Source organism: Parasteatoda tepidariorum, chromosome 2 (assembly GCF_043381705.1).
Source record: "Parasteatoda tepidariorum isolate YZ-2023 chromosome 2, CAS_Ptep_4.0, whole genome shotgun sequence".
Classification (NCBI taxonomy): Eukaryota; Metazoa; Arthropoda; class Arachnida; order Araneae; family Theridiidae; genus Parasteatoda; species Parasteatoda tepidariorum.
Genome location: NC_092205.1, coordinates 24,437,893 through 24,457,976, shown reverse-complemented (window position 1 = coordinate 24,457,976; position 20,084 = coordinate 24,437,893). Strand labels below are relative to the sequence as shown.

The 20,084-nt window shown below is 29.8% G+C and overlaps 1 protein-coding gene across 2 annotated transcripts; it reads left to right on the top strand.

Moving 5' to 3' along the window:
- Window positions 1-822: 822 nt before the first annotated feature.
- On the top strand, window positions 823-17,719 carry LOC107442463 (uncharacterized). Of its 2 annotated transcripts, XM_043055984.2 has the most exons (3): window positions 7,399-9,094; window positions 12,926-15,696; window positions 17,542-17,719. In XM_043055984.2, the coding sequence occupies exon 2, from the start codon at window positions 14,074-14,076 to the stop codon at window positions 15,649-15,651; it is 1,578 nt and encodes a 525-aa protein (XP_042911918.2). In that variant the 5' UTR covers window positions 7,399-9,094; window positions 12,926-14,073; the 3' UTR covers window positions 15,652-15,696; window positions 17,542-17,719. The 2 variants fall into 2 exon arrangements, with proteins under 2 accessions (XP_015911522.2, XP_042911918.2); XM_016056036.4 differs by lacking the exons at window positions 7,399-9,094; window positions 17,542-17,719 and adding an exon at window positions 823-2,536 and having other exon boundaries at window positions 12,926-13,072.
- Window positions 17,720-20,084: the final 2,365 nt, after the last annotated feature.

The following is a 20,084-nucleotide window of genomic DNA, read 5'->3' as shown; positions in this document are numbered from 1 at the left end:
ACTGCTAATATTCTGCAGACGATATAAAAAGTATGGTAATATTAGTGTTTTCAGAAACTTTAATGTTTGGTGTGAATGCGCATGAGCTTGGCGTAAACTTCTACGTTTTTTAGATTTAAATTACACTCTTCAAATAATGCATGAAGGCTCTAAGTGGCGTTAACTTGAAAAAAAGTGTTCCTTCTTACATTTTTTTAGTCATTCAGAATCAATTTCGGAGAGATAGTCTTTCTAGCCGGATAGAATCAGTTACATACAGAAATATGTATTTTGCTAGGGTTAAATTTTCCATTAAATGCCCCTATGAAGTGAAGTATTACTAATTAATAGAAAAAACAAAGCAAAAATTAATAAAAAAGAAAACAAGGAAACAGGAAAAAGATTATAAATAAATAGGAAATGTATGGATTTATAAAAATCTAAATACGTGTTTTAGAATAAATTATTTCTAAAAGAGTATTATTAAATATTTTCTAAATCTAACAATATTTGAAATTTCAATGAATCCATTTTTTATTGAATCGTAGTTTATTCTTCATATATATTATTCGCATATTTTTATATAGTTTATTCTACATATAATATTTTGCTTGAGTCAAATGTTTATCTGTTGAAAAATGTAATTTTCGTAAGAAAAATATTTATTGAATTAAAATCTTAGATTCCACAGCAGTCATATGGATGCATTCTTTCGCTTGATACTTGCAACCGTTCCCTACCTCTCTGCACAACGCTAGATAGAATCGATTGTTTCCAGGAATTTTAATAATCACAAACATAGATAAAAGAGCAACGTATCATTACTAAGTGTAGTGGTAATGCACTCTTTATCGTCGCAGATGATAATTTGCTTTTTAAAAGCAGAGGTAGCGATTAAATATTTTTTAAGCTACACTCCAAGGAAAATGAACAGTGAAAAGAGAGAGTTTGTTTTTACGTGGAAAATAGAAAATTTTTCTTTTCGAGGAGAAAGACACAAAGAGGAATATATAAAAAGTCCGGAATTCCAAGCGGAATGTCTAGGCCAAACACGGTGGACAATATATTTTTGGCCCAAAGAAAATTCAAACGTGTCTTATTGTAGACTATGTTGCTTAAACACCAAAAATGAAACATCTAATACTTTAAAGCTATATGATATATCGAAAAACAAAAATGTTGGAAAAGATGTTATAGGTTACCGATTTGAATTACTTTACAACAATGGTGTGCTTTTTCGTTCCTCTAGAATTAAGACTTTTGAAGACGGAATGAATGAATTTATATATTTCAAAGATATAGGTTTAGACAGGGATATGGAAGATTTACCAGAAGATATTGTAATAATCCGTTGCGTTCTAATGAGAATGAAAGAAGATAGCTCCAGTGAGAACTTCAACAGTTTTCTTGAAAATCATAGAGCTGACGAAGCGAAGTCTGATTGCGAATGCAACTCTATTTGCGGAGTCGATACTTTTACTTTTATGCATAAATATCTACGCACTTTGGAGGGAGAAAAGGTTATACCGTCGTCTACAAGATTCGGTGTTAATTTCTCGGTGAATAGGGATGGAAGAGTGTATGTTTCATTCTGCATAAAAAATTCTCAGGATGTAATTCTTGTATCTTGCAAAATATCATTCATTCGTCCAGATGGTGCAGTAGCATTCGTTTCGAAGGAGATTCCCCGATTAATTTACGTCACATCGAGTCGAAAGGAATGGTTCGATATAGGAAGAATGGAAGACGGATATTATTTAAAATGTGAGATAAAATCTTCGAATTCAATTCGACTCGATAACCTAAGCTATTCACCTGCTTGCATATCAAATGCAGCTGAGAGTTCGGCTCACACCAGAGAAAATAGTGAAATTCTAGGCAATGCAGCTGAAGCTCTTATTTCAGGAAGAATTTCAATTTCAAGGCAAACTGAAGAAAGCAATGTAGACTTCAAATCGCCAGAATTAATGAAAGCTGTTCATTCGCCGTTGCAAGATGACTTATGCAAAATATTAAGGAATGAAAAATTTGCGGATGTGACGTTGAAGTCAGAAAATCTAATTATGCCAGCCCATAAAGTTCTTCTGGCCGCACGATCACCCGTATTTTCCGCTATGTTTGATCAAGATATGCTGGAGAGTCAATCAGGTACTATTTATTTATCAGATGTTGATGTAGAGACACTTAAAATGTTTTTAAAATACATTTACACAGACACCGTTGAAATGAAGAGCCATGAAAATGTCATCAAACTGATGGTAATTGCTGATAAGTATCAAGTTATACCACTTAAAGAGGAATGTTCTGCTTACTTGAAGACCATCTTGTCTGATGAAAATGTTTGCGATGTAATTGCTATTGCCGATATGGTAAATCAAGAAGATTTAAAGTTGTGCGCTATGGCGTATATCAAAGCTAATGCTTCGAAAATCCTATCTGCTTCAAATTGGAATCAATGGTTGAGGCAGAATTTAGAATTGGCAGCTGAAATTGTAGCAGCAGTGTCTTCTGTATTAGTAAATACAGATTGTAAGAGTGCATCCAGCTAATCTGTTAGGTAAGTTTTGAATGTTTCTATTCCTCGTTTTTGATTGAAAATGTCGGTGGTAAAAAGTAATAACCCACATCTTTTAAAAATTGTACTTTCGTGTTGTAAACAATTAACAACCAACAATATCTTTTTTTCTGTTCAAATTAGATTAATAATTGTTCAAATTAGATTAATAATGTCACCAAACCGGTGCCGTATCTTTTTCGCGTTGGTAACAAAAAGCTGAAGTTGTAAATATAAAATCTAGTGAGTAGTCATTACCAGGTAAAAGATTATAAACAGCTAAACAGTATAGCAGAGTTGGCCGTCGATTACAGTAATTGATCACAGATAATTACAGCTATGTAATCAATTACTTGTAATCACTATTACAAGTAATCGCAATTTCAAGTAATCAAAATTTTTGATTACATCAGAGTAGAACAAATATGTAATCGATTACATTTGCCAATTACAGTAATCAATTACTCGTAATCATGGTTACAAAGTTTGATTACAACTGTAATGATGATTACAATAGTCAATTACAGTAATCAATTACTTGTAATCATGATTACAAACATTCATAATTTTGATTACAACTGTAATTGCGATTACATAATCAATTACTGTAATCAATTACTTGTAATCGTGATTACAACTTTGATTACAGCTGTAATCGTGATTACNGCAACAAACTCAATCTCACTCGTAATAGACTGTAAATATTCTACAGATGATATAAAAAGTATGGTAATATTAGTGTTTTCAGAAGCTTTAATGTTTGGAGTGAATGGCGCAACCTTCTACGTTTTTCAGATTTAAATTACACTCTTTAAGTAATGCATGAAGGCTCTAAGTGGTGTTAACTTGAAAAAAAGTGTTCCTTCGTACATTTTTTTTTAGTCATTCAACATCAATTTCGGAGAGATAGTCTTTCTAGCCGGATAGAATCAGTTACATACAGAAATATGTATTTTTCTAGGTTAAATTTTCTACTAAATGCCCCTATGAAGTAAAGTATTACTAATTAATAGAAAGAGCAATGAAAAGAAATAAAAAAAGAAGCAGAAAAAAGTTTATAATTAAATAGATTTATAAAAATTTAAATACGTGTCTTAGAATAAATTATTTTCAAAAGAGTATTTTTAAATATTTTTCAAATCTAAAAATATAAATTTTAATGAATCCATTTGTTATTGAATCATAATTTATTCTTCGTATTATATTTTGCTGTCATATTATCATATAGTTTATTCTAGTTATAATATTTTGCATGATCCAAGTATTTATCCATTGAAAAATTTAATTTTCATAAAGAAATTATTGAATTAAAATTTTAGATTCCACAGCAGTCATATGGATGCGTTCTTTAGCTTGATACTTGCAACCGTTCTCTACCCCTCTGCACACCCCCAGATAGAATAGATTGTTTCCAGGAGTTTTTATCATCCCAAGCATAGATAAAAGAGCAGCATATCATTACTAAGTGTAGTGGTAATGCATTATTAATTTGCTTTATAAAGCAGAGGTAGAGATTAAATATTTTTTAAGCTATACTCCAAAAAAGAAAAAAAAATGAATAGTGAAAAGAGAGAATTTGTTTTTACGTGGAGAATCGAAAATGTTTCGTTTGGAGAGAGAAGATACATAAGAAGTCCAGAATTCCAGGCAGAATGTCTTGGCCAAACACGGTGGACAGTAGGGTTTTGCCCCTTAGGATATCAGAACGAGTCTTCTTGTAGACTATGTTGCTTAAATGGCAATAGTGAAACATCTAATACTTTGGAGTTATATGGTATATCGAAAAGCAAAAGTGTTGAAAAAGATGTTATAGGTTACCGATTTGAATTACATGATATCAATGGTGTGCTTTTTCGTTCCTCTAGCATTCAGACTTTTATAGATGAATGGTATCATAATGAATATATATGTCTCAAAGATATAGGTTTAGACAGGGATATGGAAGATTTACCAGAAGATATTATAATAGTTCGTTGCGTTTTAATGAGAATGAAAGTCGATAGCTCCAGTGAGAACTTCAACAGTTTTCTTGAAAATCAAAGAGCTGACGAAGCGAAGTCTGATTGCGAATGCAACACTATTTACGGAGTCGATACTTTTACTTGCACCTATAAAGATTTACGCAATTTGGATGGAGAAAAGGTTGTACCGACGCCTACAAGATTCGGTGTTAATTTCTCGGTGAATAAGGATGGAGGAGTGTATGTTTCATTCTACACAAAAAAAGCCCAGGATGTAATTTATGTATCTTTCAAAATATCATTAATTTGTCCGGATGGTACATTAGCAAAAGTTTTACTGGATACTCCCGCACAATATCTCGAATCAGTTGGATTACTCGAATCAGTTGACGGCAAGGGAGCAATAACCCATGATCCGTCTACCACTGAGGATATTTCACGTCAGAACTGTGGTCGGTGCAGGCTGGTTGCGGAATTCGTTTCGAACAGTCATCGCCGGGGTCGAAACCCGGTTCACTTCATTGGATGGCGAACGCTCTATCCCTAGAGGCATCGCGGCTCCCTCAGAGGTATTGATTTGTTATGGGAATTTGAAGAATTTTGTGACCCGTCAGGTTTGATGCGCATCAGTCGCTATTATATGCACGGAGATTCTTCTGTCGGCGAGATTCAAACTCCCGTTCTCACAAACATGAGCCCAACACCCTACCAACCGTGCTATTCTGATACTGAAAAAAACCTTTTTAACAACCTATTATTATTTTACTTCATTCATACATTGGTTGTACTTTTTCTTTAAAAAAAGTGCCACTATACTTTTTAGCTTATTGATTTAAAAATGATATTTTTTTCATAGAACTGTTTGGATAAGCTTCATTCATTATTTCGCATTATAGTAACAAACAAAAATAGAGCAGATGATTTTAAATTTTTCATTACGCTTTTTACAAGCAGCAAGTTCGAGTTAAGAAAAGCACAATGGTACAACTTGTAGTTTTTAAAAGATTGTTGATACTTGGAAATTACTGTTTCTTAAAACATCACATTTTATCCGTAAATTGGCATTATGTTTTAAAAAAATCCTTCCTTCTATTTTCATTGTATTTTTAAAATATTTTCTTTTATAGTATGTTCAATGCGAGGAAAAAAATGAATAAAGAAAGGAATAACCTTTAATCTAATGATTGGATTTTCTACTTGAACTCTATTTTAATGATTTAACCTTAAATATGTTAATTATTTTGAACAGATGATATTTTAAGTTACAAAATCAGGCATAAAGATGTGCTGCGATACTTTTTTGAGGGGTTCAGATTCATGGCCGTCAAAACATGCGGCTGTAAGCGCTGTTTGGAGAACATGGTATAGGCAGGTGGACAGTCAAAAGTTGGGACCTTTTATTGCTAATTTTACTTTTTTACTTTTTTCGAAAAATTTATTAAAAATCTAGCAATTTAATTTAATTTAATTTAATTTAATTTAATTTAATTTAATTTAATTTAATTTTAATTTGGTTATTCTAACTAACTTTATCTTTATTTATATTTCTTATGTGTAGACGAGTCATTATCAGTATTTTCTCAGTGTACATTTGACATGTGCTTTTTGTGTATCATTAAATTTTCATATTTAAATTTTTGATTCCATTTTCTTACTTAGTTTATCCATTATGGGGCCTCGGGGCACGGTCAGTCTTAGATTTAAACACTAACTACAGAAAAGCTCCAGTGTGTTAGCACACAGTGTGTCCCGTGATGAAGTGCTCTTTAATAATTTTTTTCATAATTCAAATTTTAACAAAATCAACCATAAAAATTTTGCACTACATTAGAAATTTTATAAAAATTATATATATATATTTTCTTTTTGTGTTTAAAATGAGTAGTAATCATGCAAAATTTAGGATATGCGAATTAAACTTTTATCAAAAATTGATATCTTAGAAAAAATTGATAACAAACAAAGCATATTGTTATCATAAAATAAGAAACTAACAGTCGTGAGCTCGACTGTAGATTCATGGATAACCATAGATTGATAAAGAAAAGGGAGTTTCATTTTGTGTATATTGTATTTTTAAATTAGTGCATATGTATTTAAACTTGTCCTTCAGTTGCCATGCTTGCTAACTATGCAATAAAAGAATAAAAATCAATAATTTTGAACTTAAAAAGGACCTTCTTCAATGACAAATAAATCTTTGAAGAATTGAAGAGAGGTTATTAAGTATATGTTTCAATTCTATAAAAATCAATTTTATTAAAACCAGTGGAAAATAATCGTTTCTATCAAATATAGAAACAAAAATCGTTATCGTATACGTATAGGTCATTGTTTTTTACTTTCTATTTTAAAATGAGGAACGAAACATTAGCAGTAAATAAAAAATATCTAGAATGTCAATGTTTTTTATAAGTATATTCTATTTTTCAATGTCAATTGTAAATTTTTTCTCGGGAATCAATTCGGAGAAAAAAAAAGGGGTGGGGGAGGTACATTCAGAATATTTCTTCAAGGCGATTATAGATGCATAATCAGTTTTGAAAACTCATTTTAGAATTTAATCGAGAATTTGTAAGAAATTTGTGATTTTCAGTATTCTTATATGAATTCTTTGATGATACAGTAAAAAAAGAGGACTGCTAAACTGCCTAATTTGTCATTAAATTGTAATTGTCCATTATAATCACTAGAGATAATTAAATAAAATTAGATTGCTTTGATTATTTAAATTTTAGAGTCTACAGCAGTCATCTGGATCCCCTCTTTTGCTTGATATCTGCAACCGTTCCCTACCCCTCTGCACACTGCTAGATAGAACCGATTGTTTCCAGTTTTCATCATCGCAAATATAGATAAAGGAGCAGCATATCATTACTAAGTGTAGTGGTAATGCACTCTTTATCATCGCAGATCATAACTAGCTTTTTAAAAGCAAAAGTAGAGATTAAATATTTTTTTAAGCTACACTCCAAAGAAAATGAGCAGTAAAAAGAGAGAGTTTGTTTTTACTTGGAGAATCGAAAATGTTTCGTTTGGAGAACAAAGATATATAAAAAGTCCAGAATTCCAGGTGGAATGTCTAGGCCAAACACGGTGGACAGTAGATTTTTGCACCATAGGATATCTGAACGAGTCTTATTGTAGACTAAGTTGCTTAAATGCCAAAAGTGAAACATCAAATACTTTGGAGCTACATGATATATTGAAAAAAAGTGTTGGGAAACATGTTCTGGGTTACCGATTTGAATTACTTGACATCAATGGTGTGCTTTGTATTTCCTCTAGCATTCAGACTTTTGACGATGGAAAGAATGATTGTATATATTTCAAAGATTTAGGTTTAGACAGGGATATGGAAGATTTACCAGAAGATATTGTAATAATTCGTTGCGTTTTAATGAGAATGAAAGTCGATAGCTCCAGTGAGAATTTCAGCAGTTGTCTTGAAAATCAAAGAGCTGACGAAGCGAAGTCTGATTGCGAATGCAACACTATTTACGGAGTCGATACTTTTACTTTCATGTATAAAGATCTACGCACTTTGAATAGAGAAAAGGTTGTAACGACGCCGTCTACAAGATTCGGCGTCAATTTCTCGGTGAATAGGGATAGAGAAGTGTATCTTTCATTCTGCATAAAAAATGACCAAGATGTTATTCTTGTATCTTGCACAATATCATTTATTAATCCAGATGGTACAGTAGCATTAGTTTTGGAGGAGATTCCCCGATTATATTATGTCAAATCGGGTATAAGGGAAAGGTTCTATATAGGAAGAATGGATGACAAATGTTATTTAAAATGTGAGACAAGATCTTCGAATTCAATTAGATTCGATAACCTAATCTATTCACCTTCTTGCATATCAAATGCAGCTGAGATTTCTGCTCCCACCAACGAAGATAATGAAATTCCAGCCAATGCAGCTGAAGCCCTTAATTCAGAAGGAATTTCAATCTCAACGCAAACTGAAGAAAGCAATGTAGACTTCAAATCGCAAGAATTAATGAAATCTGTTCATTTGCCATTGCAAGATGACTTATGCAAATTGTTAAAGAATGAAACATTTACTGATGTGACATTGAAGTCAGAAAATGTAATTATGCCAGCCCATAAAGCTCTTCTGGCAGCACGATCACCCGTTTTTTCAGCCATGCTTCATATAGATATGCTGGAGAGTCAATCAGGTACTATTTATTTATCAGATGTTGATGTAGAGACACTCAAATTGTTTTTAGAATACATTTACACAGACACCGTTGAAATGAATGGCCATGAAAATGTCATCAAACTGATGATAATTGCTGATAAGTATCAAGTTATACCGCTTAAAGAGGGATGTTCTGCTTACTTGAAGACCATCTTGTCTGATGAAAATGTGTGCGATGTAATTGCTGTTGCCGATATGGTTAATCAAGAAGATTTAAAGTTGTGCGCTATGGCGTATATCAAAGCTAATGTTTCGAAAATCCTATCTACTTCAAAGTGGAAAAAATGGTTGAGGCAGAATTTAGAATTGGCTGCTGATATTGTAGCAGAAGTGTCTTCCTGATTAGTAAATACAGATCGTAAAGAGTATATCCAGCTAATCTATTTGGTAAGTTTTGAGTGTTTCTATTTCTCGTTTTTATTTGAAAATGTCGGTGGTAAAAAGTAATGACCCATATCTTTTAAAAATTGTACTTTCGTGTTGTCAACAATTAACAACCAACAATATCTTTTTTTCTGCTCAAATTAGATTAATCATTTTCAAAACAACACTTGTGTACTAATACGTTTAAAATGTCACCAAGCCGATGCAGTTTCTTTTTCGAGCTGCCAACAAAAAAATTAAGTTGTAAATATAAAATCTAGTGAATTGTCATTACCAGGTGAAAGATTATAAGCAGCTAAACAGTATAGGCGAATACATCGTTCAACACTGGTTTAAAAATTGTCTGCCAATCGTCAATTTTTCCACCGAAATCTGATTTTTTTAAAATTTCCTGCTTGTTTTGAAATTTTTAGACATAAACAGAAGACTATTACAGCCATTAAAATTTTTCAATGTGTTTTCCTTCCATGTTGAAAATATATTTTTATATAATTTTAAATTAATGATTTTATTGTCTTTTTTTTCTTTAGAATGTTTTAGTTTCATGGATTTATTCGATTTCTTTTCTGTTTCATGTCAAGTTGCTTTTTACTCATTTTTAATTTTCAACATAATTCTTTTGTTGTTGATGGAATTATAATTTACTTAATTTTACTCTGGTTCAAAATTTCACGAGGAATAAATTGGGTTATCGAAGAATTAATTTGAGTTGGGCTAAATTTCTAGCACTTAGTTAATTTCATTGGGAGTATTTATATTTTACATATTCGACATGCATATATTGTACAGATGTACACACATACATTTGACATGCATAACGTATGTACATACACACATTTGAGATGCATATATTGTACAGATGGTTGTACGTATAGTGTACAGATGTAGATTCATATAACGTACATACGATGTAATAAACATATAATGTACATATGTGTGTGCATATACTGTACATATGTGCTTAAATATATTGGACATAATTCTTTTGTACAAATTTTACAAGTGTACATACATACTACCCCAATCAATACGTATGTGCAATGTATATATGCCCAATGAATGTATCCACACCTGTACAATGCACGTATGTTCCATGTATGCATATCCATATGTACTATAGATGCATGTACAATGCATGAATGTATGTACATACATTGCGCGTATACATGTGTACATTACATTTATGTCTAAATATGTGTACAATGCAATAAATAAAATGCATGTGAGTTAACTTATAATGACTCAAGCTAGTTAAATGACAAAATCAAGCGATATTTAAATTTAGTTTTCAGCTTTGAATGTTCTATATCATTTTAAAATTTTTTGAATAATTATTTTCAGGTATTTTCATGAAATGTTTGACAATACAGATTTTTTTTTGTAACATAATGCATGGTCGATAGAAATTTCTTAAATGGCAAAGGAAAAAACGGTAAATTTTATATGTGGAAATAATATTTAGAAATTTGAAATAAGATTATCGTTTGCTTTCTATAAAATATGAGGTCGAGTTTCATATGTCTTAAAATAAATTTTAAAACAAACTTTGATAACTTTACTTATATAAATTTTTTTCATGCATGCACAATGCATGCGTATATTGTAATTATATATATTTAAATGTACGCATGTATTTATACATTACTTGTAATTATGTACCTGTATACGTTGTATGTACATACGTACATTGTGCATATAACTATTTTTTTGTACATCCATACATTACATGTGCATAAGTATTAACAAAGTATGTAGTTATACAAGTACATACGTAAGTTGTACATAAGTACATACGTTGCGTGTACATACCATATATCTATGTACATATAAATGTACATGCATACATGTATGCATTTTATTTACGCAACTATGTACACGTATTATAACTTTTACCAACATTCTTACATATTAATCGTAATTACTAGTATTTACGATTACATGTAATCATGATTACATGTAATCATGATTACATGCAATCATATATTTTGATTAATTGTAATCATATTTACCCGTAATCGTTTTTTTCATGATTACTTGTAATCGCAATTATTTGGAATCATGATTACAGTTGTAATCAAAATTTTGATTACAGCTGTAATCAAGATCACAAGTAATTGATTAATGTAATCCATATTGTACTCGCGCTGTAATCAAAATTTATGAAGGTTGTAATCACGATTACAATAATCGATTACTGTAATCGACTATGTAATCATGATTACGGCTGTAATCAAAGTTGTAATATCGATTACAAGTAATTGATTATTATAATTGTTTGTTGTAATCACGATTACAGCTGTAATCAAAATTTTGTTAAATTGTAATCATGATTACAAGTAATTGATTACTGTAATCGAAAAATGTAATCGATTACTTTTTTGGCCAACTCTGCAGTCTAGGCAAAAACATCGTTCAACGCTGGTTTAAAAATTGTCTGCCAATCGTCAATTTTTTCACCGAAATTTTATTTTTTTTATTTCTAACTTGTTTTGATATTTTTAGACACAAACAATAGACTATTACAACCATTAAAACGTTTTTAATTTTTCTCCTTTCTATGTTGAAAATAGATTTTTACACAATTTTAAATTAATGATTTTCTAATGATCTATCTTTTTTCCCCTTTGTAACTTTTAAATATATTATTTTCTTTGATTTTTTAAATTTTTTTCTGTTTCATGTCAATTTGCGTTTTAGGCATTTTCAATTTTCACCATAATTCTTTTATTGTTGATAGATTTGTAATTTACTTGATTTTACTCTGGTTCAAAATTTCACGAGAAATATATTGGGCTAACAAAGAATTTATTTGAGTCCGTTTAAATTTCTAGCACTAAGTTAAATTTGTGGTCTATAATATTTAAAAGCAATCCAATTAATGTGATTTCACTCTAACGATCGCATTGGAAGAACTTAATGGAAGAGAAAAGTGACTTTGAGCAAATGAGCTTTAATGTTTATACGTTACTCGTTTTCTTTACTGTATCTTTATGTTTTTGGTAAATTTGTGAAGAAGTAACTCATATATTTGGGGGCATATTAATTTGACTTCAGCTCTCTTATAAAGGAGGATTATTAACAATTTTTGTGTGTTGCAACTGCTTATTTTTATGGATGATTTTAATGCTTTTCAAGGAATATAATTTTTGTGTTAAAAACTAAAATAAATGTGTCGATACGTATTTGGGCAATATATATAGTGACAAAATAAACTTAAAAAACTCAATTTGAGAAAAACGTGAATTTGGCATCAAATTTTAATCTTTCGCTTAGGACTGGTAAAACATGGTGTACCGTAAGCAAAGGGTTAAATAGCCTTGTTAATCGGGAAAACCGTCAAAAAATGGTTAAGAGGCAACGTGAGCTTGATATTCGAGGAAGTTATTCGATAAGCTCGATATTCGAGTTTTAACATAATTTATCGCTGATATTGACGACAATTCGGTGATTATTGATTTAAAAAAGTTGCTATTTTGAGTGTCAAATGATGCAGTGTATATGTAAAAAAAAAAAAAAAAAANAAAAAAAAAAAAAAAAAAAAAAAAAAAAAAAAAAAAAAAAAAAAAAAAAGAAAAAAAGAAGGGGAGAAGAGAGAAAAAGAGGGAATGAGAAAAGGAAAAGAAAAATAATAACTATATAGCTGTTGACTTTGTGACTAAATAACTTTGTTTTAAATAGATTATGACACACAAATTTTAAATTTTTTCGTAATTTTAACCCTTTTCCAGTTTAAAGTGTCTTTAATTTTGCTCAAAAAAACTTTTTTAAGTTGTAAATTGTGCTAATGTACAACAATTATGCTTTTGAATTTTTATTTTTAATAATTTATTTTAGGTATGAAGAAATAAAACGAGGAAATTTTGCTCCAGCTGATGTGAAAATATGAATGAAGAATTTGTTAGAAATTATGTTTCGCAGAAATTTGTATCCAGTTTCCAAATATAAATTACGTTAAAATTTCATTAAAATATATTAAATGTATTCAAATTTTATTTAAGTCATCACATTTTTAAGTTTCCGGTTTTCAGATCAAGGAAAATATTTTTTATTTTTTATTTTTCAGTATTGATTTAATATTTTTGGTGAAATTGCAACATTGTAACAAATGAGCAACAAACTCAATCTCACTCGTAATAGACTGTAAATATTCTACAGATGATATAAAAAGTATGGTAATATTAGTGTTTTCAGAAGCTTTAATGTTTGGAGTGAATGGCGCAACCTTCTACGTTTTTCAGATTTAAATTACACTCTTTAAGTAATGCATGAAGGCTCTAAGTGGTGTTAACTTGAAAAAAAGTGTTCCTTCGTACATTTTTTTTTAGTCATTCAACATCAATTTCGGAGAGATAGTCTTTCTAGCCGGATAGAATCAGTTACATACAGAAATATGTATTTTTCTAGGTTAAATTTTCTACTAAATGCCCCTATGAAGTAAAGTATTACTAATTAATAGAAAGAGCAATGAAAAGAAATAAAAAAAGAAGCAGAAAAAAGTTTATAATTAAATAGATTTATAAAAATTTAAATACGTGTCTTAGAAGAAATTATTTTCAAAAGAGTATTTCTAAAAATATAAATTTTAATGAATCCATTTGTTATTGAATCATAATTTATTCTTCATATTATATTTAGTTGTCATATTCTCATATAGTTTATTTTTGATATATTATTTTGCATAAGCCAAATATTTATCAGTTGAAAAATTTAATTTTCATAAAAAAAATTATTGAATTAAAATTTTAGATTCCACAGCAGTCATATGGATGCGTTCGTTTGCTTGCAACCGTTCTCTATCCCTCTGCACACCCCTAGATAGAATAGATTGTTTCCAGGAGTTTTTATCATAGCAAGCATAGATAAAAGAGCAACATATCATTACTAAGTGTAGTGGTAATGCATTCTTTGTCATTATTATTTGACTTTATAAAGCAGAGATAGAGATTAAATATTTTTTAAGCTACTCCAAAAAAGAGAAAAAAATGAACAGTGAAAAGAGAGAATTTGTTTTTACGTGGAGAATCGAAAATGTTTCGTTCGGAGAGAGAAGATACATAGGATGTCCAGAATTCCAGGCAGAATGTCTAGGCCAAACACGGTGGAAAGTAGATGTTTGCCCCATAGGATATCAGAACGAGTCTTCTTGTAGACTAATTTGGTTTAATGCCAAAAATGAAACATCTAATACTTTGGAGTTATATGATATATCTAAAAGCAAAAGTGTTGGAAAAGATGTTATAGGTCACCGATTTGAATTACATGACATCAATGGTGTGCTTTTTCGTTCCTCTGACATTCAGACTTTTATAGATGAAGGGTATTGTTATAAATATATATATTTCAAAGATATAGGTTTAGAGAGAGATCTGAAAGATTTACCAGAAGATATTATAATAGTTCGTTGCGTTTTAATGAGAATGAAAGTTGATAGCTCCAGTGAGAATTTCAACAGTTGTCTTGAAAATCAAAGAGCTGACGAAGCGAAGTCTGATTGTGAATGCAACACCATTCACGGAGTCGATACTTTTACTTGCACGTATAAAGATTTACGAGCTTTGAAAGGAGAAAAGGTTGTACCGACGCCTACAAGATTCTGTATTAATTTCTCGGTGAATGAGAAGGGAGAAGTGTATGTTTCATTCTACACAAAAAGAGCCCAGGATGTAATTTATGTATCTTTCAAAATATCTTTAATTTGTCCAGATGGTGCAGTAGCAAAGGTTTTGCTGGATACTCCCACACAATATCTCGAATCGGTTGGACGTGATAGGTTCTGTATAGGAAGAATGGATGACAAATATTATTTAAAATGTGAGACAAAATCTTCAAATTCAGTTCGATTCGATACAGTAAGCTATTCACCTGCTTGCATATTAAATGCAACTGAGAGTTCGGCTCACTCCAGCGAAAATAATGAAATTCTAGCCAATACAGCTGAAGCCCTTAATCCAGAAGGAATTTCAATCTCAACGCAAACTGAAGAAAGCAATGTAGACTTCAAATCGCAAGAATTAATGAAATTTGTTCATTTGCCATTGCAAGATGACTTATGCAAATTGTTAAAGAATGAAACATTTACTGATGTGACATTGAAGTCAGAAAATGTAATTATGCCAGCCCATAAAGCTCTTCTGGCAGCACGATCACCCGTTTTTTCAGCCATGTTTCATCAAGATATGCTGGAGAGTCAATCAGGTACTATTTATTTATCAGATGTTGATGTAGAGACACTTAAATTGTTTTTAGAATACATTTACACAGACACCGTTGAAATGAAGAGCCATGAAAATGTCATCAAACTGATGATAATTGCTGATAAGTATCAAGTTATACCGCTTAAAGAGGGATGTTCTGCTTACTTGAAGACCATCTTGTCTGATGAAAATGTGTGCGATGTAATTGCTGTTGCCGATATGGTTAATCAAGAAGATTTAAAGTTGTGCGCTATGGCGTATATCAAAGCTAATGTTTCGAAAATCCTATCTACTTCAAAGTGGAAAAAATGGTTGAGGCAGAATTTAGAATTGGCTGCTGATATTGTAGCAGAAGTGTCTTCCTGATTAGTAAATACAGATCGTAAAGAGTATATCCAGATAATCTACTTGGTAAGTTTTGAGTGTTTCTATTTCTCGTTTTTATTTCAAAATATCGGTGGTAAAAATTAATGACCCATATCTTTTAAAAATTGTACTTTCGTGTTGTAAACAATTAACAACCAACAATATCTTTTTTTCTGCTCAAATTGGATTAATCATTTTCAAAACAACACTTGTGTACTGATACGTTTAAAATGTCACCAAGCCGATGCAGTTCCTTTTTCGCGCTGCCAACAAAAAAGTGAAGCTGCAAATATAAAATCTAGTGAATAGTCATTACCAGGTAAAAGATTATAAGCAGCTAAACAGTATAGGCAAATACATCATTCAACACTGGTTTAAAAATTGTCTGCCAGTCGTCAATTTTCCCCCCGAAATCTGATTTTTTTAATATTTCTAGCTTGTTTTATATTTTTAGACATAAACAGAAGACTATTACAGCCATTAAAATTTTTCAACAACGGGTTGTGGTAGTGTGACGTGGGCGACGCTGCTCCACCACCGTGGCTCCGCCACAGGTGCCCACAGGGTAACGAAAAGAGAGTTAGCAGTTCTGGCACTTTCTGTGGCCAATGGACAATAATTCCAAGTGGCTGCCATTAAAAAAAATTTTTTTTTTCCAATGAGTTTTTCTTTTATGTTGAAAATAGATTTTTACATAATTTTAAATTAATGATTTTATTGTCATTTTTCCTCTTTTTGTAACTTTAGAATGTTTTATTTTCATTGATTTTTTTAATTTTTTTTTCTATTTCATATCAATTTGCGTGTTAGGCATTTTTAATTTTCAACATAATTCTTTTGTTGTTGATAGAATTTTAATTTACCTAATTTTACTCTGGTTCAAAATTTCTCGAGAAATAAAATGGGCTATCAAAGAATTAATTTGAGTCGGGTTAAATTTCTAGCACTTAGTTAAATTCATGCTTTATAATATTTAAAAGCAATCCGAATTATATAATGTCACTCTCATTGATGAACTTATGGAAATATTGAAGAACATCTAATTGCAGAACTATGGACTCAATTGAAGAAATCAATGGAATAGGAAAGTGACTTCGAGTAAATGAGCTTAAAAGTTTATTCGCTACTCGTTTTCATTACTGTGATCTTTATATTTTTGGTAAATTTGTGAAGAAATGACACACACAATATATTTATGGGTATATTCATTTGATTTCACCCTTTTATAAAAGAGAATTTTTATAGATTTTCGTATGCAACTGATTATTTTCATGGATGATTTTTAATGTTTTTTAAAGAATAAAATTTTTTGCTTTAAAAACTAAAATAAATATATTGATACATATTTGGGTGATATATACTGACAAAATAAAACTTAAAAGACTCAATTTGGGAAAAATATTAATTTGGCATCAAGTTTTAACCTTTTACTTATGACATGGTACATCGTAAGCGAAAGGTTAACTAGCCTTGTTAATCCGATAACCGTCAAAAAATGGTTCAGAGGCAGCGTGAGCTTGATATTCGAGAAATAGAAGTTTTAACAGTATTTATCGCTGATATTGACAACAATTCGGTGATTATTGATTTGAAAAAGTTATTATTTTGAGTGTCAAATGTAAAGCACGTATAGCGTACGTAAAATAAAAAATAAAAGAGAGAGAGAGAGAGAGAGAGAGAGAGAGAGAGAGAGAGAGAGAGAGAAGAGGAAAAAAAAGTAGTGACTAAATAACTCTGTTTTAAATTGATTATAAGACTTTAAATTTTTTCTTAATTTTAACCCTTTTCCAGTGTACATGTTCTTTAAAATACTCATAAAAAACTTTTAACTTGTAAAGTGTGCTAATATACAACAATTATGCTTTTGAATTTATATTTCTAACAATTTAGTTTTAGGTTTGAAGAAATAAAACGGGGAGGTTTTGTTCCAGCAGATGTGAAAATATGAATGAAGAATTTGTTAGAAATTATGTTTCGCAGAAATTTGTTTCCTCAATTCAAATATAAATTACGTTAAAATTTCATTAAAATGTATTAAATGTATTAAAATTTTATTTAAATCATTAAATTTTTATGTTTTCGTTTTTAAGATCAAGGAAAGGGTCTTTTTTATTTTTCAATACTAATGTATTAAATGTATAAAATGTATTACATGGATAAAATGTATTAAAATTTTATTTTAGTCATCACATTTTTATGTTTCCGTTTTTAAAATCAAGGAAAAGATTTTTTATTTCTTTTTCAGTACTATTGATTTAATATCTCTGGTAAAATATTAAAAATACTTTTATAAAATAATGAATGTTTAACCGCTTCTTTCTAAATTTTTTGGAGAAAAAAAAGTTAAAAACTAGGTTCTTTTAAGCCATTATAAATAAAAAAAAACGTCTTTGAGAAGCAAATTTTGAAGTGGATATAATTAAATTTTGTTCAGAAATTTATTAACTGAAAGATAAATTTCATGTGGTGTACTTTTGATGTTGCAACGGATTACATCAATTCACTCCCAGCACCTTTGAGCAAATCCGGGAATCGTTTTTGCATCGTTATAGACTGTATGCGCAATGACGTCTGTTTAAGCAATTACTGTAATAATTAATCATAAAAATTTCGGTGGTTAATCACAAATAATAATAAAATAATATAAAATAGAAAACTATTAATGGGAAAAAGCAAAAGTTTTCCTCTAGACTCATCTTTTGCTATATTTTAATGTGATCTTTCTGAATAAAGAATAAGTATCCTAAGATAAAATTATTCTTTATAATGTGTCGATATCGCTAAAAAAATCAGTTGAGAAAGAGTATGAAATAAAATAAAGCAGAAACCAAACTTACCGGCCTGTAGCAAAATAAAATAAGGTTAAAAATAAAATAATAATTTAATAGTTAACAAATTTCGCGAAGAAGAAAATATTTAAAGTTGTGTTTATAGCTTGAATCGTATAAAAAAAAATATATGTATGTATGTATAAATGTTTAGAGTTCCTTTTTTCATCTGTCTTTCTCTACCACGCTACTATGTTCATGTTAACTTTATTTATTGACCACTTTTGATTTAGTATTTAACTGCATATTAAATTTATTAAAAGGTATATAGGTAGGTATTTTCATGACTAAAGTTCAGTAATTTGCAACGCAAGATTATTTAAAATATGTTTTTCATTCTGTTACATTTTCACACCATTCATTAAGCGTTAAATATTTAAATAATTTAACAAAAAAAATTTAGTTATGTACAGTGTAAATTCGACTAGAGTGTGAGTTATGCAAAAAGCAAATTTAAGTAATAACTTGAAATATAAGATAAGTAATATTTCAAGGTATTGCTACTTTTCTAAATTTAAATATAAGATTAGATAACTTGAAATATAAGATAATAAAAGTTCAAATTGCTTCGTAAACAATAGCAGAAAGGAAACATTTTTATCTTTTATATTGTTAAAAAACAACAATGAAAGTGTTAAAATTGAGAAATTTTTTGTTTCTGGTAACTTGCCAAAACTTATCGAACAATTATTGTAGAGATAAAAATGCTAATTCACGTTAATGGCAACAGCTAATAAAAAGCAATTTTAGTGATTTACAGTATAAATTTGTCTGGAGTTTAAATTATGCAAAAAATTTTAAGTATTAACTTGAAATACGGAATTCCTCGATTAAATAAAACATTATTTCCGTAAATAGTAACAAACTGGAATTTTTTTTCTATCATAATAATAATAAAAATAATTATATAAAAAAAAATTGATTCTACATGTATGTAGCAATAATAAAGGTGCCAAACCATGATATTTACTTGTTTCTGATGAGTTATTTTTTCTTATTTAAGCATTTTTGAACATAGGCAATAAAACAAGATTCAGATTCAGTTAATGTTTAACTTTTTATTAATTTTTTACATATTAAAATCATTCAAAGAAATATAGGTAGGTATCAATATTTATATGGCTAAAGTTCAGTAATTTGCAACGCAGGATGCGCAGGATGGCAAACATATGATGGAGGCTAGCACAGACAGCTTCAATTGGTAAAATGAGCAGAAGATATTTATAGAATAGCCGTAGATTGGTGCCATCTGAAGCAATTGTTTCTAAATGTGCCAAAAATTGAGTTTTGCAAATCAATACCAAAAGCTAGTTTCCCAAATGCTTCATGCCTAGAAAATCAGGGTTAGGTTTGCTTCCTTTTATTTATGTGTGAGCAAGTGTTTTCATCTACGAACCTGAGAAAAAATCATTTCAGAAGTAGAATAACAGGCAAACATTTACCCTTGTTCCTTAAAATAAGTACATCTCACTTGGAACCTTAATATGAGGTAACTTTTAAAATAATAACTTTTAAAAATGAAATCGCAATTTCATTTATCTCATTAAATATTTACATTGAAAATTGCATATAGTATTTTTTTTATTTTAGATGTTTTTATTCAGC